Source organism: Panicum virgatum, chromosome 9N, assembly GCF_016808335.1.
Source record: "Panicum virgatum strain AP13 chromosome 9N, P.virgatum_v5, whole genome shotgun sequence".
Taxonomy (NCBI): domain Eukaryota; kingdom Viridiplantae; phylum Streptophyta; class Magnoliopsida; order Poales; family Poaceae; genus Panicum; species Panicum virgatum.
In genome coordinates, this window is record NC_053153.1 from 70,199,697 (window position 1) to 70,224,098 (window position 24,402).

General features: G+C 43.7%; 3 protein-coding genes across 3 annotated transcripts; all 3 read right to left on the minus strand.

The window, feature by feature from the left end:
- Nucleotides 1–131: 131 nt before the first annotated feature.
- On the minus strand, nt 132–870 carry LOC120692266. Its single transcript, XM_039975529.1, has one exon. It carries the CDS (start codon nt 748–750, stop codon nt 349–351), a length of 402 nt encoding a protein of 133 aa, XP_039831463.1. The 5' UTR covers nt 751–870; the 3' UTR covers nt 132–348.
- A 379-nt stretch (nt 871–1,249) lies between these two features.
- LOC120692263 lies at nt 1,250–11,245 on the minus strand. Its single transcript, XM_039975525.1, has 25 exons — nt 10,793–11,245; nt 10,644–10,703; nt 10,459–10,551; nt 9,847–10,075; nt 9,009–9,115; nt 8,800–8,862; nt 8,402–8,502; nt 7,914–8,008; nt 7,674–7,694; nt 6,962–7,057; nt 6,738–6,858; nt 6,491–6,649; nt 6,216–6,388; nt 5,655–5,926; nt 5,045–5,146; nt 4,648–4,824; nt 4,370–4,558; nt 3,991–4,232; nt 3,753–3,899; nt 3,256–3,481; nt 2,936–3,067; nt 2,709–2,852; nt 2,314–2,493; nt 1,965–2,024; nt 1,250–1,879 (listed from the first exon to the last, which is right to left on the minus strand). The coding sequence occupies exons 1-25, from the start codon at nt 11,078–11,080 to the stop codon at nt 1,808–1,810; spliced, it is 3,549 nt and encodes a 1,182-aa protein (XP_039831459.1). The 5' UTR covers nt 11,081–11,245; the 3' UTR covers nt 1,250–1,807.
- Nucleotides 11,246–12,134: 889 nt separating this feature from the next.
- Nucleotides 12,135–15,053, minus strand: LOC120687502 (putative nuclease HARBI1). Its single transcript, XM_039969516.1, has 3 exons — nt 14,795–15,053; nt 12,796–13,051; nt 12,135–12,651 (listed from the first exon to the last, which is right to left on the minus strand). The coding sequence occupies exons 1-3, from the start codon at nt 14,936–14,938 to the stop codon at nt 12,251–12,253; spliced, it is 801 nt and encodes a 266-aa protein (XP_039825450.1). The 5' UTR covers nt 14,939–15,053; the 3' UTR covers nt 12,135–12,250.
- Between the last annotated feature and the right edge of the window lie 9,349 nt (nt 15,054–24,402).

The window sequence follows — 24,402 nt, forward strand, 5'->3', positions numbered from 1 at the left end:
TATGAAGATTTACTTCTAATCGATTTCTCGTATGCCAATAAGCAACCGATATGAACAAACCCTTCTAAATGTACTAGTGAGACTTCTTTTGTAGGCAAACCAAACAGAAAAGGAGAATAAGATCAGAGAAATAAAGCACAGAAACCATGAACATGGTATATCTGATTGTCTGTCTCTACATGAGATACAACTTGTGTGATTACTGGTATCAATCAATATTACCAGGAAGCAGGCATAAACGCCATCAAAAAAAAAAGGAAGCAGGCTTAAACTGCTCGAGGGTTGGTATGATCGATTTAGGAGTCCTCGAACATTCTAGGTATGGACGATAGGAAGCGTCAAGGCGGATCAGTCCTGGTGCGCAGAGGTCGCCGGGGCGTTGGGCCGAGGCTGGATTTGGAGCCGGCCGAGCTCGGCGTCGATCCGGCCGGTGAGGATGAGCCCGAACATGCGGTAGTCGCAGAGCAGGGACCACACGGGGTGGCCGAACGTGGCCGGGCGGTTGCCCTCCACGAAGAAGTGGCTGTACCACGCCATGCCGTACCCGAGCACGGGCGCCGCGAGGAGCGGCGCGGCGCGGCCCGTGGCGGCCGCGAGCGCCGCGCAGGCGAGCGAGGCCAGAGTGCCGAGGAAGTGCCACCGCCGCGTCCCCGGCTTGGAGTGCTGGCTCAGGTAGAAGCCCCAGAACTCGTCCATGCTCCCGAACCGCTGCCGCCTCGCCCCCGCCGCCTCGCCGCCGCTCCTCCCCATCGCGCGCGTCGGGGTCGCTTCCCCTTTCTCTCTGCGGCTGCTGCCTCGCCGGCTTGCGGTGTGTTGGCGAGACGTGCACGTATACCTACCAACCTACTTCGCTGCCGGCTGCCTTCTCGTTGGCTCTCCGACCATTCGGATGCAAGTCGCGATCTGGGAGATCGCATCAAGAGGGCATGCAGGGGACAGGGGAGCCAAAAGTTGATCCACCTTGTACAATGCCCGTTAAAACTGAGGGTAGCTACCGCTGCCGCCATCACGGAGCCGAGAGCCGACAGGGAGATATCTCCGAAGACGAATGGTAAAGAGCAGGGTAAGAAGCATCCAATCCAAAGGGTACACAGAACGAGAGGAAGCTTACATGGTAAATTGCCCTAAAGATTGGCTGGTGATGGGGAAAAAACCACACAGGTCGAGAACAGTGTTGATGCACGGAGGTGCATGACTTTGGTGCAAACTGTAGCACGATAAGTCGATGACCTTGGTAAAAGCTGAATGATTGGGGGAAAAAGGGTCACCCAACATGGGTAAAGAAAACAAATGCTGCAGGTGATCTCACTGTTGTATATACTTCATAATACACGCTGAAACAAAATATACACAAAATTAGCAGCACTACTCCCTACTTGAATCACACAATACACAAGACCAAAATAATGGTCGGGAGGGGGAAAATGATGCCTCTACAATTTGACTACATATATATCGCACAACTGATAAACTAGGGATGCGAAACCGCCTTCCAGAATACCGACAGAGCAGAACGGCACAGATGGACGGTTAACCTCTGAAGCAAGTGTCCAACTCAAAGAAAACAATCAATTGAATGGACTCGTGGTGTACAAACTAATCAACATGTAAATCTCGCCCAGCAAGAACATTGCAGCATCATATGGATACCTTCCACAAGGGCATGTGCCTATAAGATGTTAGGCTCTCAACAAGTTTGTGTGATGATCATATAGGGCCATTTTTGTGTGCCATCCATAAGCTCATGATCTCCAAACAGCTTGGACAACAACTCAACAAGTGTCGACAAACATACAGACGGCTGTTATCATGAGCTCACATACAGAACAGGAACCAGACCTGCCATCTTTCCATCTCTTCCAGGCCTTTTTTTCTTCACCTGAACAAATAAGAATAATCGCCTACTTTAGAATCTGTTCATTTGCAACAAAATAAGTAAAATCAATTCTGCGACGAGAACTTACATAATACCAGCCATCGACCTCATATTCAATCTCCACATCTTCTCCAGTGGTTAAACTCAACTGAAAACAATTTAAGAAGTGTTCTCTTGTTAGCATTCAAGTGAAAAGTGTCAGCTCGGTTATTTTGACATCGACTTAATTCTGGTCTATTGTGCGGAGATATTTTGCTATTAAACTGGATGGTTAGTTGGTTACAATAACATATTTATACCAGTTCTTTCCAATAGCTAAGATTGTGAGTTACAGTATAACCAAAAACACCAAAGATTGTCCTTAGTGCCACATAACGAAGAAAAGATTTCAGAACCAACGGTCCGTCAAGCTCTGAGCATATAAGGATTGAACTTACCTCATCATCGCCACCTGCTGTGAAGTCATACAACGCTTTCCCAGACTGAGGGTTACCAGAACTCTTATCTTCATCCTCATGGGATCCGAAACTTCGACCTCCGCGCCCCGCAAGGGGGTTTTCAAATGACTCCTTCCTTTGTAGTACTGATGTTGAATATGATGGTGGTTCTTCATGTATCTGAAGCAAAAGCAAATCTATCAGGAACCATATCCAAATTTAGAAAATTGTACCCACAGTATCTGTTTTTGTCTAACTCAGACAGAGCATCGGTAAGTAGATACTACAATCTAGCAGCCCCTCCCCTCTACGCCACCAAACAAAACAGCATAGCTCCCCTCTACACCACCAAACAAAAGAGCATAGCAACAGCATCATGGATAAAGCAGAAATACCGTCTGTTGTGAAGCCCCGTGACTTGATGGTTTTGAACTAAACAATGACGGATAGTTCATGCCCCCAAAGTGGGACGATATGGAGGTTTCCACAGAACCGGTTGACTCAGGAGATGATCCACCTGAGTACCTACCATCGTCTTCCTGCAAAGGATAAAAAGCAAAGCCTTATCCGTACACATTTAAGAAGCACCTGGAGTCAATTACCATGAGCATGTGCCACTTACCTCTGCCTCGTATGTTTCGAGAATTGTCTTAGCCCACATATCATCATAGCCAACTGATGGCCTAGAGTTCATGTATTCCTCATCATCCACATCAGGAGCATCAGTTCCAGCACCAGCAAGGAAGTCCTTTACCTATCATTGGATCAAACAGTCCCGATGGTTAAAAAATACCATTCTCAAATTGCACAGCCAATGAAGAAAATGGAAATATGATGAAGTAATTTAGAGTAAGTTATCTTCCTCGGAAAACAATGGCCTTCGAACAGTTAGGAAGCATATACATAACAGTAGTAATTGCAGAACACAGCAAAGAATATTACTTTATCCACAGCTGGCGCGTTGTTTGCCCAAACATCATCTTCCAAACCTGCTGCCCAGGCCATTGCCAGATCAGGGTCGATTCCAGACTGGATAGTAGTGGTCTCTTTATGTACATCTTTGGACTCGTACATAAGATCAGATATTCCGGTGGCAACAGCAGGATCACTTAGACCAACAGATGCACTTATGTTATGCCGGTTGCGGTAGATCTCAATGAGTTTGGCACTGTCATAAGATTTAACATAATTGATGTCAAGGGACAGGATACTAACAAAATCTGCATCCCGGCAAAAGAAATAAAGGCAGGCATCCATTTTGCACACGAGTTATTGTATGGCTCAAGGTTCTAGAGTCCAGACATGACTAAAGATAGCAAGCATTTGTGACTGATGTACGGAATACTTAAGTTCTTAGGCAAATTCAAATGGAGTAACTTTCATGCCAGCAAAAGTTTTATCAAGAAGATGACTGCCCCTGAATAGCTAACAGAATGTACCTGGTAGGACCAAGAGGCAAGTATTTAGCCTTTGGAACAAAACAGAATAAAGAAACAAAATCAAGAAGCCTCTCGTGGGTTTCATAAAGTTTCTTAAGTTCCTCATCACTCCATTCTTGTTTGCTATTATCATGCTGGCGAATATCTCTGCAAAAAAAAATCAAGAAAAGAATTACAAAATGAGGTCACCTCAAGACTGTTCTCCAGCAGCCACGAGGAATTTTAGTGGCAAACATACCTAGCAAGATCATCTTGAGCTCTATACATTTCATCTAGGACCTTGAGCATTGGGCTTATTAAAGATCCAAGACCAGTACCACTGGCACCTTGATTTTCTCCATTACTTAATTGCAATTCTGAAAAGTTTGACTGCACACCCCCAAGAGCCAAAGCGTGAAGAAATTCGTATATTTGCAGCCTATAAGGTTCACCAGACCTTATTGCGATGGTAGTTAGGGCTTGGACAGCAGTAATGCGGATCTACAAGTTTAACAGTAAGATGAGAGGGAAAAGCATAAAAGAACTAAATAAGGAGGTGATACAATCTCACAGTCTCACCCCCACATTGTCAAGTTTTTCTAAAGCATAAAAGGAATTATCCTTTGCAGAGGACCCACCTCCCAGCTGCCACTAAATGCACACCTTTGAAGTCTCGTCAGAGCACTAGCAAGTGTAGGATTACGGGAGCTTGCTGCAGCAACCATTTTATCAGCATCTAGCATCATTAGTGCAGTACCAGGCGGTGTTGCAGACTCCCAGGCATACTCAGATGCAGCATAATTTGCATTTTCTCCTAGAAACCAAACCTGATAATTGAAGGGAAAAACATCAGTATGTTTGTTGTTCCAAGGTCAAAGCTCAATGAATAAATTAACCAAGTGGAAATTGTTCTTACAGCAGCCTGAACTAATCTTTGGAGTGCCATTGCAGATTTTGGATCGGAGGCAGATACCATATCAACAGAAGTGAGTCCAGACATTGAACCAGGCTGAGGTGGCGGCAGATCAAGAACTATAGTCACAGCTTCCAAGGCTGTGTGTTTCCCATCAGGTCCTGCTCCTACAAGGCATGTCTGCAAAGGCAGAAATTGTTCTTTTTTAAAAGAATTTGCAAGGTTCAAATTGACATTCTAGAAAAAAGTAAACCCATTGCCAAACTAAAGTTTGCATCCCATCAAATGTTGTAAGGAACTAATGGTAATATGCAGAGTATGTAAGTAAATCAGCTTTGCATATTAGCTTGGTAGGTGGTTCGATACAACATTCAAAACTGCTTGAAAACAAAAGGTCTACCTTCCATAACAATTGTAGAACATCAGCATCAATCTTTCCAGGAACTTTAGTTGCAAAAATTCTTGCAATCTCAAGCAGAGTCACAGCCATATCTGGTGTTGCCTATCATGTAACAAAAACCACAATAATAAGTCAGATCAGGTATAAGGAAATATATATTAATAAATAACTACAAGAGACATGAACAACCACCTCATAAAACCAAAGCAATGGGAAAACGAAAAACGAGAAATTACAAAAAAAAAGTTATGGAAAAAATCTCACATTAAAAACTTCCAATAAAAAGAAACATAACAAAGGTTTTTTTTTCTCGAACACGCAGGAGAGCTGCGTATCATTGTATTAATAGAAGAGAAGGAGTCTTACATAGACCCAAACACACACACTAAAAATGGTAGTGTCTTTTTTTTAAAAAAAATAACAGTGTTATAATCCTTCAATATGCGAATACTCAATGCCAGTACAGAACGGTTAAAACCTGCTTCTGACCTCAGATGTGATTTGAGGCACGCAGCAGATAATAACACAATAAAATGTGGAATATAAACAGCTTACTGAGAATAAGGTCAAAGCACAATCTATAGTATAAAAGCTGAAAGGGATCCAATACCTTGAACCTAGCGTGTAAGGTTAGTAGGACATCATTCAGGAGAGAGGAAGGCCAGGCTGGGTCAGACAGCTCACATGCAATGATAGACTTTAGTTCTTCAAAAGACTCGTGTGGATTTTGCATCCATATTAAAGCTTTGATGACCATTGCTCGAACATATACACACTCGCATGCTACCGTTGTCCGCACAACTTCCATCAGTGATGCTAATAACCCTGCTATTGTGTCCATTCCACCATGACCATTGGATAGGGGATTAGGCTTCCGGGTAGCTACAGCATAGACATGGAAAAAGCCATATGGTTAAATTAAAAAAACAAAATCAGGTAATTAGCATTAAGCATAAGACCTTCAATTTGATTACAAACAAACTCGATACATCCAGATGCACAATTAAGAAAAAAATACTTAATTTGGTCTATACTACAAGAAAAATGTGTGTCATAGTTGCGTAGCCTACTCAGTGTGAAATTAAATGAAGGATGTATGATTTTAGTTAACACTTAAAGGACGCTTGAATGTGTCAACATATAATTGAACTCTATTATAGCAGCATCATACCTTCAGCCATTGGATTCTCAAGATCAGAATCAAGAGATTCAACATCAAGAGGGGCCCCCTCATCATAAGCACCTAATGCAAAAGCAGCTGCTCTACTTTTGCCCATTTCCTGAACTACTCTTGCAGCAGCATGAAGAACCGGACGAGAGAAGCTACGGAATGAGCTCTCCAATCTGAGGGTAAGGAAGAAATAGCAAAGTATCCATGAAACCGGGTTGCATAAAGGAAACTGGGGAGATCGACCACTTGTGCAGTCATAAGAAGATGTCACAAACCTTCTCATTACAAGTTTGATGAGAGGTTGCGGTCGCCTTGCTTTTGAAGACTTTTCACTTGATTTTGACAGAACACCCTTTGACGCTACAGAAGGGGCTTCAGGCAATTTGAGAATTTCTCTAGTTAACCGAATCCATCCACCAGCTCTGTCTTCCGTGCTGCAAGACATGGTGATAAATTTACTTCTCTATCATTTAGTGACAAGCTATTGAACAATACAACTATACTCCCTCACATCATCAGTACCTTTCTGTGTTGTCAACTTTTCCCAACACACAATTTATAGCCTCAAAACAGACCCTGTCACTGGGATCTAGAAGAAGTTGATAGAGGAGAGAACTGTACTGAGACTTTATGTCAGGCCTCTCTGCATATAAACTGTATATGATCAAAACAAATTTGATATAGGCATCCTGATATTATGAATCACACATCTGAATTCAGGACAGGAACAAAAACATTGCACTTACGATCCAATACGCGTGCCCTAGATATTGAATGACACAACTTTGCAAGGTATACCCTAGCAAGAACATCATGTAAATGAAGAATGTCCTGAAGAGCTCCTGTTCCAATTTGATACAATGATATTGTACACGAATAAGTACATCAAAGTGAAAATAAGAAATTCCAACTTAACTGAAATTGACAAAATAAGAAGAAATCATATATACACTAAGACCCTTAAAATGGAAACAAGAACAATCAACGTTAGAACTGGTCACTGTAATCTGATACTGTTCAAAAGTTACAGCGCATTTCCTGCTATTATTCAGAGCATGTAATTCGTCAGACACCACGAGGAAGATGGGCCCACCCACCCACCCCAAAAAATGATATTACTTGTTAATTGTTCGGGCAGGCGGGTAAATATAAAGAGTTGCATATACATATGAAGGGCAGTTGACACATATTCATTTCTTCACAAAATAAAATTCATTGGCCAATCTGTGTTTTGCACGAGGAAGATAACATCGACAAATCTTGATTCTTGTAACTCAAATCATTGAAAACTATAACTGTTTTGCTTGCTATCCCTTCAAAAGAAAATAGAACAAAAAATTGCTCCAAACATATATTAGCAGAAAAGTTGCAAATTATTAACCTGAAATAACTTTCTAGCATATTTATGTTCAAATGATAAAACGAGACATTAATTAAGAAAAGAAAAAAGAAGCATACCACCAGGTTGTGCGCTTTTGCCTGCATAAAATGAAGCCATACATGAGATTAATCAATAGCATAAATATACAAAAAGATAAAAAAATCAAAACTGGAGTTTCTAATGTTACAGTTGACTTTTTAGTATTTGTGTTTTAAGTGCATGAAGTGCATGAAGGACCAGCAACAGTTTAACATAATGGCATATGTTCTGTCAATGAACAATATGTGCAATTATTAGCATTATGTGAGGAAACTGACCCAATGCCATGGCAACAGAGTATGGATCTTTTGCAGCTATTTCAGAGATTAATGACAACGCATGCCTCACAGCAACTGGGTCGGAAAACTCAACCCTGCAGTTGTATCAAGCCAAATGAGAACAAAATCATTATGAAATAGTATGTTCCGACATATGTATAAGACTATCAGTTCTGAATATCTTTTGCAGAAATAGGTCGATTTTTCAGACAGATAAACAATGGATCAACTGTTCATCCTGACATGTATTAAGATAGTTGAATACAGAAATGTGACAAAAGAAATTAGTAAATCAAAATCAGTAACTATTTCAGGAGTGAATTAATATTGTTTTTTTCACATTATAAAGACAAAAGAAGACAAGACACCGCAAATACTGTTCCCATCCCAAAATCTGTTGGTATTCAAGCAAAAAACAATCCAGTTGTGAAATAACAAAGGTTCAGAGTATAAGGTCGATGATGGACCTAAAATAAGTCCAAACTCACCCCTGGACAGCACGGTGCAGGAATGCTGGATTACCAGGATCAAGTGGAAGCCTCCTTAGTGCACTTAGAGAAGCATATTGCAAATTACCACGTATGATAGACTGCAAAATTAATAGAAAAGCATCACAAGGTTGAGTTCACAACAACAGGCAGAATTGTAATTTTCAGCTCAAAATAAATTTTGAGTTGGGCCACATTTTTGCTATATATAGAAAACATGTAGGTTTTAAGTATGCTGTAGTATTTAATGTGTTTTTCATTCTTAAAATTAGTGTGGTCAATGATGGTAATACCCAGACCCTTCAGAGAATGGTTAGGTGTAGATAATTCATTCTGTATACAAACAGGAAAGCTTAGCAGCACAGAAATTAATGCACATTGTTGAATCGAAACAGTACCTCTTTATCACCACCTTGCTTGGTAAAAATACCCTTCTTTCGTTTCTGTTTAGTATCTGCCACCTGAAAGCATCCAGATATATCATGGAGAGAACAATGTCAACTTTCCAAAGCCACAGACCATGGAAACTGAAAAGGGCTTAGATAAGTTAAGTTTAAGAACTGGTGTAACTCAACAACCCATGATTAACATTGAATGACCTACTTACCTTTTCCAAAATACCAAACACAATTTCGTAGATCTTTTCCATCATCTCTGAACTGCTAGTGGAAGCTGATGTAAGCGCCTTCAAGGCCGCAAGTCTCCGCGCATGAACTTCAAATGCCAGCACCCATAGTTAAGCACAATGAATAACCAGGTGACATGATTCAAGAAGGAACTAGAAGGATAAGGATTTATAGACATTAATTGAAATGGAATATTTTGTCCTTGCTGATCCTCTGATTGTGATATTTGAAATTCTTATTGCTCGCTACGAGTGTTCAGCAGTAAGCTTGATGCTGAATTTCAAGTAAAAAGACTCGAACGGGGGGCGGTATGACGGCCCACGCCGTTTTGCATTAAGAGGAAGCGACATCGGCTTCCCAGCCGAGAAACCCCCGAACCCTGGCTGTGCCAGCGAGGGGGATTTTTTGAACCTCAGCCTGAAATTCGCTCTCACAAGGAGTCGAACCCAAGACCTGAGGAGTGCTACTAGAGGCATCTAACCAACTCAGCTAGAGGCCCGTTCGCCGAATTTCAACTAAGGTACTTCATAAACTTGAGCGCACGGTGCCTTAAACGCAGAACAAGATGTTTGCCTAGGTTCTCATTATACTGCTTCAAAAAATACCCAGAATTCCCAAAAGGAGAGTAAGAAAAGAAAAGAGATCATGAGTTTAGGTTTGATAAAACTGAGCAGGAAATGTGGGCAGGTGACTTTAGTGCAACCAAGAAGCAGCCCTACGAAATATTTGGGTTTTTGAATAAATGGCAAAAGGCAGGACTGGATCATAGATTTTGCATAGTATAACTCTGATGTACACTGATATAGTATAAAAGCATACACTCAACATCGTCGCTGGAGGATTCCGCTGAAAGCTGATCAACTATCTTGGGTACAACGTCAGCTCGAGTCACTCCCCCGACAGCATCAATGTCTGCAAGAGCATCCCAATTTGGTGTGGGTATACCACCAGCAGCACTTAAACCCTGGGAACCATTATCTGACAGTATACGGGCCAGATAGTAGTATACATAGCGCAGAACATTTCTGTCCTCGCATTGCTGATGGAGCTGCAAACACAGAAGCAGATTGATGTGATGAGAAGAAAAAAAAAGGCAATGGGAGTAAATAATATCTCAGGTTACCGCTAGAGTGCCCTGGTGCCTAGCGTCCAAATGACACAGGGGCTACTCTAGCCTGTGGCCCCTATATCTCAAGTTACTGCAGACATGGTTAATGTTAAATATATGATTTCAGCACAACACATATTTAAGGACCCAACTTATATTCAAGAAATCCAAAGGTGTGAATCAAGCTAATTGAAATTAGATTATCCCATGTGCCATAATTGTGGTATCATAGTTGAATTTGCTGCGAATAGCCTAAGTCTCGTCTCCACAAATAAAGCGTGCTGAGCAAAAAGCAGTCGAGGAATGGCGTGCAGCTAGCTTACCATGAGAAGAGATGGAGCCACCGAAGGATCCACAGAATTGTACACGGCAAGCTTGGGGAATACGCTGTTTACAAGCTGCCTCTGGGAACTTTTCTACAAAAGGGATAGCAGAAGAGCAGCTAAAGGCAGCAGATCCAAGCAAGCATAATACAATTCTATCCAGCGGAAGCACCAGCAGGACGAACCTGGTCACACGTCGCGGCGAGCTCGTGGATGCTCCGCGCCAGCTGCGCGTACGAGACGGGCTGCACGAGAAGCAAAGACTACAGAGTGAGACTGGAGCGGGGAGGGTAGAAATGATGCGACAGTGGGGAGCGAGGGGGCGAGGACGCGCCTTCTTCTTCCTGTTCCGCTGGGGCAGGACCTTGACGGGGTTGAGCGCCTTGGCGGCCGAGATGGTATCGTTCTGGATCTGCGTCAGCGTCCCCTTCTTCGACTTGCGATCGGCCGTCGACGCCACGGGCTTCCCTAGCAGGGAGCCGACGCCGCCGCTGCCGCCGCCGCCGCCGCCGCCCGAGGAGGACAGCTGCTGCGACGACGCCCCGGCGCCCGAGGCTGCCGACGGATCCGAGGTGATGAGATCCATCAGCGTCGTGCCCGACGAGTCCTGCCCGGAGGCCATGGCCGCGGGGCAAGGGGCCGCGGGAGTGGGAGATCTCCGCGAGCAAGAGGCTTGTCTGTCTCGTGGGACTTTTCGGGTCGGGTGGGGGGGTGCAGTGAGGAGATGATGCGTAGATCGCTGGACGCTGGATCCAACCGCCAAATTGGATTGGGTGGCCGCACCACGGTCCACGGGCCAGCCAGGTCCGAGCGCGCCGGTTTTGCGAGAGCCGTCGCCGGTCGCCCCGCGATCGCAACTGGGCCCTTTCAAACTCATTACAGCTGGACTTTGTTTGGTTGCGTTGTGTAAAATTTTTTTAGATCATCTTTTTATATTTGAAGTACTAAATATAGACTAATCACAAAATAAATTACAGAATTCATCTGTAAATCGCGAGACGAATCTAATGAACCTAATTAATCCATCATTAGAGGTTGTTTACTATAGTATTACTATATTAATTTAGCGTCTAATTACGGTCTAATTAGGTTCATTAGATTCGTCTCGCGATTTACAGTCAAACTGTGCAATGCGTTTTTTATTTCGTCTAGATTTAATTCTCCATGTAGGTGTCGGAAAAAATTTTAGAATTTTAAATTTTGCAACTAAATAAGGGGCTAGTAACCTTCTTTTGTTCGGCTGGACTTACGGCCCGTTCAGCTCAGCTAAAAAGAGCTGGCTGGGCTGTTTCTACAGTTCCCGCTGGCTGGGACGTTCCAGCTGCAGCTGGACCTGGCGGATGGCTGGTTTGGTCGTAGGTTCTTTCCCCAGCCGGCTAAGGCAGATGGTGGTCCACAGAAATTCAAATCCCATATTTACACTCCCAGTCAAATTTAAATTTTGGCGCCAATACACCAAAATAAATGAAAAAAATTCTGCAGAGCAAATTGATCCAGGTCTATAACCTACAACGGTTATCCGCATCACTTAATTTTAGTTCATTACATTATAAGGGAAAGGCCCTGCCAATGCATTAAAATTACAGTTCAGAACACATAATAACGTGCTGCATTGTCCAATCTGTACACCAATAGAATGAAGAATTACGGATCATGATGCAGGCCACAAAGTAACAGATACGAACTCCAATTCAACCAGTAAATAAAAGAACAGGTACATGCAAGTGAGCATAAATAGAAGACCATTTTTACTACCAAATTAAGAGTCCATTCACCAGCAACAAATTATGAATCATGCCGGCCACACAGCAGCAGAAACTAACTCCCTCAGTTCTGAGGTATCAGTTGTAGTATTCATCGCCACCCACTCCGACGGATTGTAAGTTGAATCATCTCCATATTGACGCAGCCACAGATAATTCTCCATTGCAAAGCATGATATGATAATCCATGCTTGCTTTTCCCTCCTGAAGAATGGAACCCCTTCTAGGATATGCCACCGCTCTTTCAAATGCCCAAACCTCCGTTCAATGATATTGCGCAGCTTGGAGTGAATGTAGTTAAATTTCTCGTGACGATCTAATGTGCGAACATCAACTCCCCTAAAATGTGGCCTATGGTACCTAGTATCACGAAAAGGAGTCATATACCCTTGCTGCTCGATATAACCCGAGTCCGCCAGGTAGTACCGGCCTACAAAAATTGTACAATTTTAAGTCTTGTCAGTATGGTCACTTGTTGCAACAAATTGGGTTGATGTTCATAAGCTTTAAAAATCTGTTGCATCATAAGCTCTAAAATTATGTTGCATCATAAGCTTTAGAAATAAGCACAAACCTGGTGGTGGATGTGGGAATCTTTGATCCGCCTGACAATCTTGGAGAACCGCCATATCATGACATGCACCCGCCTTCCCGGCTCCCACATAGGTGAATCGGCCATGCATGTCCACTATGGCGCAAACATTAATCGAAACTTCTCCGTCCCTATTAATGAAGTCAGCTTTGGCTTCTTGATTCACTTCCACCGGTATGTGAGTGCCATCTATAGCACCTATGCATCCATCAAACCATGGTGCATATTCCGCAAGTTCGCTGCTCACTTGTGTATAGTTACTATCGGCTGGAACTAGTACAGTCTGTGCCCACCTAAACATAATCTCTGCCAGCTTAGAAGTCTTCCTACTTATTGTATCTAAAGACCTTTCGAATCTATCCCTGCATTCTCTAACACCAGCCCCGTGTGCACAAGTCCAGATATATAAACCTAAAGCTTCCATGGAACCGCAATCTTTTGTACTTTTCAGCCCATATGGAAGTAAGCGGTCATGCAAGTTCAGGAAAGCATCACGAGACATTCGTAAATTATCTATGCATTTAGTAGGGTCATCAAGACTCAATTTCATCCATTGAGCTCCACTCAGCTTGGTTATGGGACAAGGAGGATTTACCACTAGTGGATGCATCCTGAGGATTGCTTTAATCCTTCTCAGCACCTCAGCGGCTGCAGCCAAGTTCTTAACGTCGTGGCTGTCGGTAGAAGACCTATTGGTCGACGATTCCTCGCTGCTGTCCATCTGCAACTCAAAAAGGCAACAAAACAGTTTTATATTATCAACATTGTGAAGGAAGAATTTATACTTCCTGCTGCATAAACCAAAAATAGTATGGGTTCGGACCAAACTGGAGTACAATTTCAAGGAATTGAGCTGTTAGCAGAAGCACAAAATTAAGGAGTCCAAATGCAAAACTGAGAGAGAACTAGGCTGCAGCTCACATTGTTTGTTCAGCGCACAATCATTGTTTGTTAACCAAAGTTTAAAACACAACACAAACATTGAGCATCAAACAAAGTTCATGAAACGGTCTGTAGTACAACAACCATGACTCGAAGTACGCAACACTGGAATTAACGCAAACAGATACACCCGAAGGCCACGCAACAGCAACGTTTCTTTGGATTACTTGGACTTTAGAGTCATCATGTCCAAAGTAACCTTGACATAGTTGTATCGGCCTTCTTTGGTCACCAAACCCAGGAAAGCCCTACGATGGACCCTGTGGGTGCAAAGACTCAAGGCCTGGGCAAAAAAGAGATCGCTCTCGTTGTACCCATCCTCTTTCAAAATCTGATTGACTTGGGCAATCTCCTCGGCTTCAGTGATATGACGGGACTTGCGCTCCTTCGCGTCCTTGATGATATTGTCGAGGTCTTCAAGGCAGTCATCAAGGGAGGGCGTCTGGCTACTCTTCTTTTTAATTGGGCTGCAAACTGAATGCTCCCTGCTGGATCGTTTGGAGCACTGACCACCACTTCGGGATCTTACAGGCTCATTGGAGAACTCCTGAGGAGTCCGAGGGCTGTCACCACTAGAGGTTTGGTCCGTACCATGTCCACCAGCGGAAACCAACTCGCCCCTATCACGGGGGGTGTGTCCGAAAATCGAGAACAATTGTTCACAGAATGGCGGACGTTTGTACTTCTCACCAGGAAGTTTGGAACTTTCCTGCACGTGCGGCATGGTTCGACATGTTAGTAATCAGTTAATAGGAACAGGCTCATATTACCGTGGATTGAAGGATAAGGTCCAAGCTACTACCCCATGGACAGCCGCATACCAAACGGGGTCAACTGCCACCTCACCGGTCTCCGGGTCACGGCCTAGCCCAGTGTGTTTGTGCCCGTCGCGCCAGTTGAAGTACAATCTTTTGAGTTCGTTGAACTTGTTTTGGATCTGTTTCTTGCTGTATCCCAATTTAGTGGAATCGTTGAAGGAACGATAAATATTAGTCCAGCCGATGGAGGTAGGGCCTTTATCTCCCCAATGGCATAGTTCTTTCTGCTTAGCCACTAGGTCAAGCATCAGGGACAACTTACGGTCATCCCAATTAGCACGATCACGAGACATTTGTACCAAGGTTTGGCAATTGTTTGTATTATCTACATGGATCTTATGCAAATGAATGTAAGCAGACGGCATAAGTACGTAATGGACATGACACTTGCCTGCTCAGTTGGCTTCGCGCGTCTTGAAAGGATGTTGTACTGCTTGGCTTGAGGGGGGGAGCACAAGGAAGTAGATGAGGCTGCCAGTATGGTCAACGTTGGCCAGGGGCTGACTGAACTCGAAGTAGATCAAATCTGAAAGGAACAAAGGGCATCCATCGTAAATCATTGTTCATTAATTGTTCATTAATTGAAGGGAGCATAGCTTAGCACATATTTCAGTACTTTACATGATGTATGAAATGGCAATATATCCAAGTTTTTATCCCGTGATTTAAATCCAAAGAGACCCTTTTTTCCAATTGGATAGCAATACAAAAAGGGGACTAATGCAAACTTACCTGGATGTGGGAGGCTATATCAGCAACTGTCAGCCTCAAACCGTTTTCGTGCTGCCTCAAGATTCATTCATAAAGCTTCTCCTGCATCAAACAGATAAAGTGGGCTTTTAGTTACTAAGCAGGGGACAAAGAAAAATAGCAGATGTTTACCATATCAATAACAGACAATGAAAAGAAATAAGAGCTGCTAATACTAATGGGAGCATTATGGATGGGTACATTGTCAGCCTACAATCTCTGCATTGGCATGACAAACATACAGCCTCTAGGTTTATCCACTACATGTTTGTACACAAGACTTAAATTATATCTGCACTGGTATAAGTGATAGGTTTTGGAAACTGCATAAGGAAGGGTTCCCCCATAAGGAAGGTTGACCTGATACCCATTCATCACAGTATTTTTGTTCATTCTCTGACCATTGTTTTTCCTGTATCGCTCACAGCTCAATCTAAGATTGAGATAGAAAAACATAATTTGCACCTTGGACAGACCACAGTTTAACTGCATGGGATTCTTAAGATCAGAGTCTAAGATAGCTCGATCCAAGAAATTTAGGTCCAAAAATAAAAAGATTTGCCGAGTAGCTAAACATTTCAAGAAACGGCAGGTGCTTCTCCGTGGTGGAACGCAACAAGAAATGGAATGCCCCGAGTGAGCACCTGTGGCGGGAGTCCGTGGCGGCGGGACGGAGCTCGTCGATGGAGACAGCGGCGGACCTCGCCGATGGAGACGACGGCGGCGCGGGGCGGCCCAGACGACAGCGGTGCGGGGCGGGAGGGAAGCCGGCGGCGTCGGGGTGCACGGACGGCGCCGCGGGACAGGACGGCCGGGCGGCGGCGGCGCGGCCCCCAACCCTAGCCTTGGGTGGTCGGGACGCGGGGGAGGAGGGGCGCTATGACGGGCTGAAGGCCCCTTCGGGCGGACGCTTTTGTTTTTTACGGAGTCGGGCGGAAAGCCGTTCGGCTGCTCCGTCCCAGCCGAACGGTTGGGCTTATCACTCCAGCAAGAATCAGCCCAGCCAGGGCTTTTAGCCCATCCGAACAGGCCGTTAATTGTAGAGCCATTGTTTTATTATTTAATTTAGAGAAGATCTAAAAAAAAAGTAAGAGAAAACACAGCTTACAAGAGAAAGTTCCAACATTTTAACTAGATTTCTGCAAGTTATCTTACCTGAAATAATCAGCCACCACCAAAGTGCTTTTGTCCCTGGGAGATTGATTACAGATAACATTTTACTAGCTTATGAGTGTGTCCACACCATGAAGAAGAAGAAGGGACAAAGGGGTTTGTGCGCGGTAAAGCTGGATATGCATAAGGCCTATGACAGAGTTGAGTGGATATTCTTGGAGAAAATTATGACCAAGCTGGGTTTTGATCAACATTGGGTGAAACTGATTATGGCTTGTGTTACATCGGTGAGGTACCGAGTCCGTTTCAACTCGGTAGAGACGGATACTATTATACCCACGAGGGGTTTAAGGCAGGGCGATCCGCTGTCGCCTTATCTATTTTTGCTAGTGGCTGAAGGTTTATCTTGCATGCTAAAGGGTGCTGAAGAAAGAGGTGACTTGGAGGGGGTTCGGGTCTGTAGGGATGCCCCTGCTATTAGCCATCTGTTGTTTGCCTCACTCATCTTGATGCATGCGGATAGGAAAAATGCAGACTGCCTGATGGATATTTTGAATAGATATTGTGCCCATTCAGGACAGAAAATTAGTGAAGCAAAGTCGAGTATATATTTCTCAAGGAATACTCAGGTGGATACAAGGGCTGAGGTTTGTGAAGCTCTGAATATTATGACTGAATCTCTGAGCGACAAATATTTGGGTCTGCCGGCGATGGTGGGTGCAGATCGAAGTGATTGCTTTCACCATTAGATTGATAGGGTGAATTCTCGCATAAATGGTTGGAAAGAGAAGCTACTAAGTATGGGAAGGAAGGAAATACTTATCAAATCAGTTGCTCAAGCTGTGCCAGTGTATGCTATGATGGTGTTTAAAGTTCCTAAAAAAAATATGCAAAGGAATTACAGACGCTATCTCTCGTTTCTGGTGGGGCGACGACAACGATCAGAAGAGAATGCATAGGCTAGAATGGTGGAAGCTATGCGTGCCAAAGCGAAAGGTGGTATGGAGTTCAGAGATCTTCAGTCTTTCAACCTTGCAATGCTAGCAAAGCAGGTTTGGAGACTTCTCTGTGAGCCTGAATCCTTATGCGCCAGGGTCCTTAGAGCTCGGTATTACCCAGATGGAAATCTACTAAATGCAAAGATGAAGTCAGGTAGCTCTTATACTTGGCAAAGCGTGCTAGTAGGACTCGAGTGTTTTAAACTTGGGTATATATGGCGAGTTGGTGATGGCACTCAAATTAATATCTGGGATGATAATTGGATACCGGGAAGTCACAACATGAAGATTCAAATGCCGAGAGGGAACAATATAGTAAAAACTGTTGATGAGCTGATTAACCCAGTGGATTTTACTTGGGATGCTGATCTAATCCGATCTATTTTCTGGGGTGTTGATGCATCTAGGATCTTACAGATCCCGATTACCCCAGGAAGAGAAGATTTGGTGGCTTGGCACTTTAATCGAAGTGGAATGTTTTCGGTGAAATCAGCCTATCATGGGCATGGAAGAAGAATTTTGGAAATAGATTAAACACTCCAACTACTGAAAGCAGTACTCGGCAAGTCTGGAAGAAGTTGTGGAAACTCCATGTACTGGGGAAAATAAAGATTTTTGGTTGGAGGGCCCTCTGTGGATTGCTGCCCTGCAGGGCGATTTTGGCAAATAGGCATATCATCCCTAATGGGGGGTGCCCGATATGTCCGAATGGTGCTGAAGACATCAAGCATGTGATCTTTACATGTGACAGAGCGAAAGCGGTCTAGTCGTCGATGGGGCTCGGATTGAAGATCTCCGACCTATTGGCAACAGACCAATCGGGCTCCATTGTGCTAGAAGAAGTGATAAGAGGAGGAGAACAAGTCCAAGGTTTGGAGGTGGGACTTGCCGAGCTCGTCCTGACAGGGGGCTGGTTCTTATGGTGGGAGAGAAGGCAGATAGTTCATGGTGAGCCTGTACAACATGCTGCAAGGTCAGGCCTTTCTATTGCCTCTCTGACAAAGAATTATAAAATGGCAACGGGGGACGATAATGAAGGCCCATCATGGATGGAGGAAACCCCCAGAGGATTACCTAATGGTGAATACTGACGCTGCTTATGGTGAAGACAGAGGTTGCGGGAGCACAGGTGTCATAATTAGAGACCACTCAGGGGGCATGATTGCAGCAGCAAATAGATACATCTCTCATGTAGTTGATGCTCCAATGGCGGAAGCTTTTGCTCTAATGGATGGTCTGATGCTAGCCCAACACATTGGAGGGAATCGCATTATCATCCAGTCCGATTGCATGGAAGTGGTTGACATAATGAGCTGTGGTGGATTTACGGCAAATTCGGCGGCGGCAGTCTATGATGAATGCAACACTGTGTGGAGCGGATTCCAGAAAATATCTATATAACATGTGAGCAGGGAAGCAAATCAGGTGGCACATGCTCTAGTTGTTGGTGATATGCCCAAGAGCCTATCATCACAATACGGTTTAAAGGCTCAAAAGGATATTGATCCAAGAGGGATTAAAGTTACTAATGGGCCTATGAGATAGAAGCACATTAGTACGCCCTATATATACGAGGGAGGGGCTAGGGGGGCGATACCGTGTGAGCCGCGCCACCTCCTAGCCGCCGCCCCTCCCTCTCTCTCTCGGCCGCCGCCCTTGCCGTGCGTGCGGTGCTAGCACACCGACGCCTGGCGTTTCATCCCCGTACGTGTGGACTCCGTGGAGGCGCTGCTGCGACTGCTGCGCTGATCGGCTGCTGGGATTAAGTACGAGGAGCTCGGTTCGTGGGACGTGATCGACTACTTCCTCTACATCGACGCGCGACTTCTTCCGCTGCGCTGCGCGTCTAGTGGTAACGATCTATGATCTTCTACTCGCAAGTATCTTGGGTATATGCGGTAGTGATGCTAGCGTAGCCTACCCCATTTACCTACAGTGGTATCAGAGCCAGGTTGCGTAGTTTTTGGTCTGGATCTTTTGCATATAGGTGATATGTTGTTGTAGTAGATTGGATCTATTACTTTTGCACGGTTTGATTAGATCAATTAGTCATAAGGGGTTAAAACTGGAGCGAGTTGATTGCGCGGCATATGACAAAAGATTAGTTTGTGTTCTTTCTCTGTTATGCATACGACATGTCCCTACCGGCTGGAATCACCATCGGGACTAACTGTGTGCATAGTCAGCAGATTGAACCAACAGATCGAGGTCATGTGTAGATGCAGTCTTCTCAAGTGCAAAGTTTGCACGGTCAATGTGATTGACCTAGTGAAAATTGAGGCATTATGAATGGCTCGGATTTGAGATGATGCGATCACTCTGATGAGATTTTCATAGAGATTCCATAGATGCGATCTGTGTAATTCTGTGAGGTTTTCAGGGCGCTGCCCTGATACCCGCGGGGGGCGGCTCCCCCCTCGACCCCCCGCCGTTGCTTTCTTGCTGTAGCGGCTTCCCAAGCGCTACTTTGGTAGAACACGTCGTACGCCTAACTTGTTTTTGCAGGGTGTGATGTGAATGGTATGGCCTCAATGTCATGTGATGATGTATGTGACGATTTGTGCGGCCTGCGTGTCGCAAGTTAACACAACCGGGTTGAGGTTGCACCATTATTGTATAACGACCTGCGTGTCGACTTGTGATGTTTGAATCCTCATGTAATTATTTCACTAGCTATTAGATGTAGTAGCTTAGTATCTTTTCATGGAGGCTTCAATCATGATGGCGATGATGATCACCACAAGACAGGACGGATGGCAATGGAGGTCACCTTGGAGCCATGGCGATGGAGCCCATTGTGATGCAAGAGGCCATACTATTCACAATATAATATGATTATATGCTTGTGATGTTTATTTTTCTGTCATACTATTCTTTCATGCTTTTACATATGGTGGATGCTTTAATCATGATAGAATAGCTTCCCTCAGAAAAGGTTGAGTTTTTGATGCCTTTTACCAATAGCTGCACCTATAAATTTTGATCGTTGTGTGGTAGGTTTACCAAAGTAGAGTACCCTCAGCTATCACTTTTGTATAGGGTGGATGTCGGACATTCACAAGCATAGTATTGGTTTACTCAACAAAGCTATCAAAACAGTTTTGGGTTTTAAGGCATAGGGTTGGGGCCGGGGCATTGGATGCCACCCAACAAACAAGAGTCGCATAGAGATGTGATTAGTAATTTGTTGCTTACCTGTATCACTACTTTTCTAGCCGTGATGCTAAAGCTCACTATGATTTTAGTGATTATGGATCTTGAACCACTATATGTCATTAGAGGGAAGATGACTTTGATATAATAGGTTGTCTTTTGTTAAATCAGTTAATGAAAGTCTTTTACATAAACTTAGTGCTGAAATCTTGCTTTACTTTAATGTTGTAGATCATGTCTGTCAGTAACAATTCCGCTTTCAATTTGTGTTCTGTTCTTGAGAAAGAAAAGTTGAATGGAACAAACTTTATTGATTGGTACCGCAACCTGAGAATTGTTCTCAGGCAAGAGAAAAAGGAGTATGTTCTTGAGCAGCCATATCCTGATGACCTCCCTGACAATGCACTGCTGCTGATCGTAGAGCTTATGAGAAGCACTGCAATGACTCACTTGATGTCAGCTGTCTGATGCTCGCCACCATGTCCCCTGATCTGCAGAAGCAGTATGAGCATGCGGATGCTCATACCATGATCGAGGGGCTGCGTGGGATGTTTCAGAACCAAACCAGGACTGAGAGGTTCAATATCTCAAAGTCCTTGTTTGCGTGCAAGCTGGCAGAAGGTAGCCCGGTCAGTCCTCATGTGATCAAAATGATTGGTTACATTGAGACTTTAGACAGACTTGGTTCTGAACTTCACCAAGACTTGGCTACTGATGTTATTCTCCAGTCGCTCCCGGCGAGCTATGAGCCTTTTATCATGAACTTTCAGATGAATGGCTTAGATAAAACATTGAGTGAGTTGCATGGGATGCTAAAGATAGCAGAGGAGAGCATTAAAGAAAAATCCCAATCATGTGATGATGATTCAGAAGGGGAACAAAAAGAGGAAGCGTTGGACGCCTCCTAATCCCAAAGGTAAAGGCAAGGAAAAGAGTTCCGGTGGTGACTCCTCGGGCTCTAAGCTAAAGCTAGCACCTAAGGCCAAATCTGGCCCTACTTCTGAGGATGAATGCTTCCACTGTCATGAAAAGGGACATTGGTCTAGGAACTGCAAGAAGTACTTGGAAGAAAAGAAGAAAAAGAAGGGAAGTGAGACTTCCACTTCAGGTATAAATGTTATAGAAATAAATATTGCATTATCTTCTAGTGAATCATGGGTATTTGATACTGGATCGATGATTCACACTTGCAAATCGTTGCAGGGTCTAAGTGAGACTAGAAGATTTGCAAGAGGCGAGTTGGACGTTCGTGTCGGCAACGGCGCAAAGGTTGCGGTGTTGGCAGTCGGCACCTACCACTTGTCTCTACCCTCCGGATTAGTTTTGGAATTAAATAATTGTTATTGCATTCCTGCTTTGAGCAAGAACATTATTTCTTCTTCATGTTTGGAAGAAGTTGGTGATTTTAAGATTGTAATAGAGAACAAACGTTGTTCTATTTTTGCAATGGTATTTTTTATGCTCATTGTCCATTGGTGAATGGATTATATGTTCTTGATCTTGAGGATAAATCTGTCTGTAACATTAATACTAAGAGGCTTAGACCAAATGATTTGAATCCCACTTTTATTTGGCATTGTCGCTTAGGTCATATAAATGAGAAGCGCATTGAACAACTCCATAAAGATGGATTGTTAAGCTCATTTGATTTTGAATCATTTGACACATGTGAGTCTTGTTTGCTTAGAAAGATGACCAAAGCGCCTTTCGCTGGTCATAGTGAAAGGGCGAGTGACTTGTTGGGACTTGTACATACCGATGTATGTGGACCAATGAGCTCAATAGCCAGAGGTGGTTTTCAGTACTTCATTACTTTCACTGATGACTTTAGTAGATATGGCTATATCTACTTAATGAGGCACAAGTCTGAATCGTTTGAAAAGTTCAAAGAATTTCAGAATAAAGTACAAAATCAATTAGGCAAGACAATTAAATTTCTGCGATCTGATCGTGGAGGAGAATATTTGAGCCTTGAATTTGGTGATCATTTGAAGCAATATGGAATTATTCCGCAGCTAACTCCGCCCGGAACGCCTCAATGGAATGGGGTATCCGAACGGAGGAACCGAACCTTGTTGGACATGGTTAGGTCCATGATGAGCCAAGCTGATCTTCCATTGTTATTTTGGGGTTATGCTCTTGAAACTGCTGCGTTCACACTGAATAGGGTTACAAGTAAGTCTGTTGAGAAGACACCATATGAGATATGGACTGGGAAGCGTCCCGGATTATCTTTTCTCAAAGTTTGGGGATGTGAGGCTTATGTCAAACGTTTGATGTCAGATAAACTCACTCCAAAGTCAGACAAATGCTTCTTTGTGGGGTATCCTAGGGGAACCAAAGGATATTATTTTTACAATAAGGCGGATGGTAAAGTATTTGTCACTCGTAATGGTGTTTTCTTAGAAAAGGAGTTTCTCTCAAAAGGATTTAGTGGGAGCAAGGTGCAGCTTGAAGAAATTCAGGAAACACCCGAAATTGTTTCAGCAACCACTGAACATCCACGGGATGTGCAAGATGTTGCACAACCCGTAGTTGAGGCACCAGCCCCACGAAGGTCTATAAGGGTACGTCGCGCTACTGACAAGCTCAACCTCCTTATTACGGAGGAGCGCCACGTATTATTGATGGAAAATGATGAGCCCTTGACCTACAAAGAAGCAATGATGGGACCCGACTCCGACAAATGGCTTGAAGCCATGGAATCCGAGTTAAAATCCATGCATGATAATCAAGTTTGGGACTTGGTCGATCAAATTGACAGTGTGAGACCTGTTGACTGTAAGTGGATTTTTAAGAAAAAATTAGACATGGATGGAAATGTTCACATCTATAAGGCACGATTGGTGGTCAAAGGTTTCCGACAAATTCAAGGTGTTGACTATGAGGAAACCTTTTCGCCCGTCGCAATGCTAAAGTCTGTTCGGATTCTCCTAGCAATTGCCGCATATTATGACTATGAGATATGGCAAATGGATGACAAAACCGCTCTCCTTAATGGGCATCTAAGTGAGGATGTGTATATGACACAGCCTGAAGGTTTTGTCGATCCTAAAAATGCTGGGAAAATATGTAAACTTCAGAGGTCCATCTATGGATTGAAGCAAGCATCTCGGAGTTGGAATATTCGTTTTGATGAAGTAGTTAAAGGGTTTGGCTTCATCAAGAATGAAGATGAGCCTTGTGTTTACAAAAAGGCTAGTGGGAGCGCACTTGTGTTTCTGGTCCTATATGTGGATGACATATTACTGATCGGAAATGATATTCCAATGCTTGAAGCCGTTAAAACCTCATTGAAAAAGAGTTTTTCGATGAAGGATTTAGGAGAGGCGGCTTATATTCTGGGTATTAGGATCCATAGAGATAGATCAAAAAGGCTAATTGGATTAAACCAAGACACGTACATTGACAAGATATTGAATCGGTTCAATATGCAAGATTCCAAGAAAGGTTTCTTGCCAATGTCACATGACATTACTCTAAGCAAGAGTCAGTGTGCTACGACACCTGATGAGCAAAAGAGGATGAGTACGATTCCTTATGCTTCAGCCATAGGGTCGATCATGTATGCTATGCTTTGCACGCGCCCAGATGTTTCCTTTGCTCTAAGTGTTACGAGCAGGTATCAGTCAAATTTCAGTGAAGCTCACTGGACAATTGTAAAGAGTATCCTTAAGTACTTGAGAAGAACTAAGGATATGTTCCTAATATTTGGAGGCGAAGATGAGCTCATTGTAAAGGGTTACACCGATGCTAGTTTTCAAACAGACAAAAATGACTCCAAATCGCAATCCGGTTTTGTTTTATGCCTCAAT

Coding starts and splice junctions, on each gene's coding strand:
- LOC120692266 (XM_039975529.1), bottom strand. CDS start 750: ATGGGGAGGAGCGGCGGCGAGGCGGCGGGGGCGAGGCGGCAGCGGTTC.
- LOC120692263 (XM_039975525.1), bottom strand. CDS start 11,080: ATGGCCTCCGGGCAGGACTCGTCGGGCACGACGCTGATGGATCTCATC. Junction 8,863..9,008: donor TGTTTGGTATTTTGGAAAAG/GTAAGTAGGTCA, acceptor GGATGCTTTCAG/GTGGCAGATACTAAACAGAA. Junction 5,927..6,215: donor TGAGAATCCAATGGCTGAAG/GTATGATGCTGC, acceptor TCTATGCTGTAG/CTACCCGGAAGCCTAATCCC.
- LOC120687502 (XM_039969516.1), bottom strand. CDS start 14,938: ATGCCGTCTGCTTACATTCATTTGCATAAGATCCATGTAGATAATACA. Junction 13,052..14,794: donor ACCTAGTGGCTAAGCAGAAA/GAACTATGCCAT, acceptor CAAGTGAGCAGC/GAACTTGCGGAATATGCACC. Junction 12,652..12,795: donor ATTCCCACATCCACCACCAG/GTTTGTGCTTAT, acceptor CAATTTTTGTAG/GCCGGTACTACCTGGCGGAC.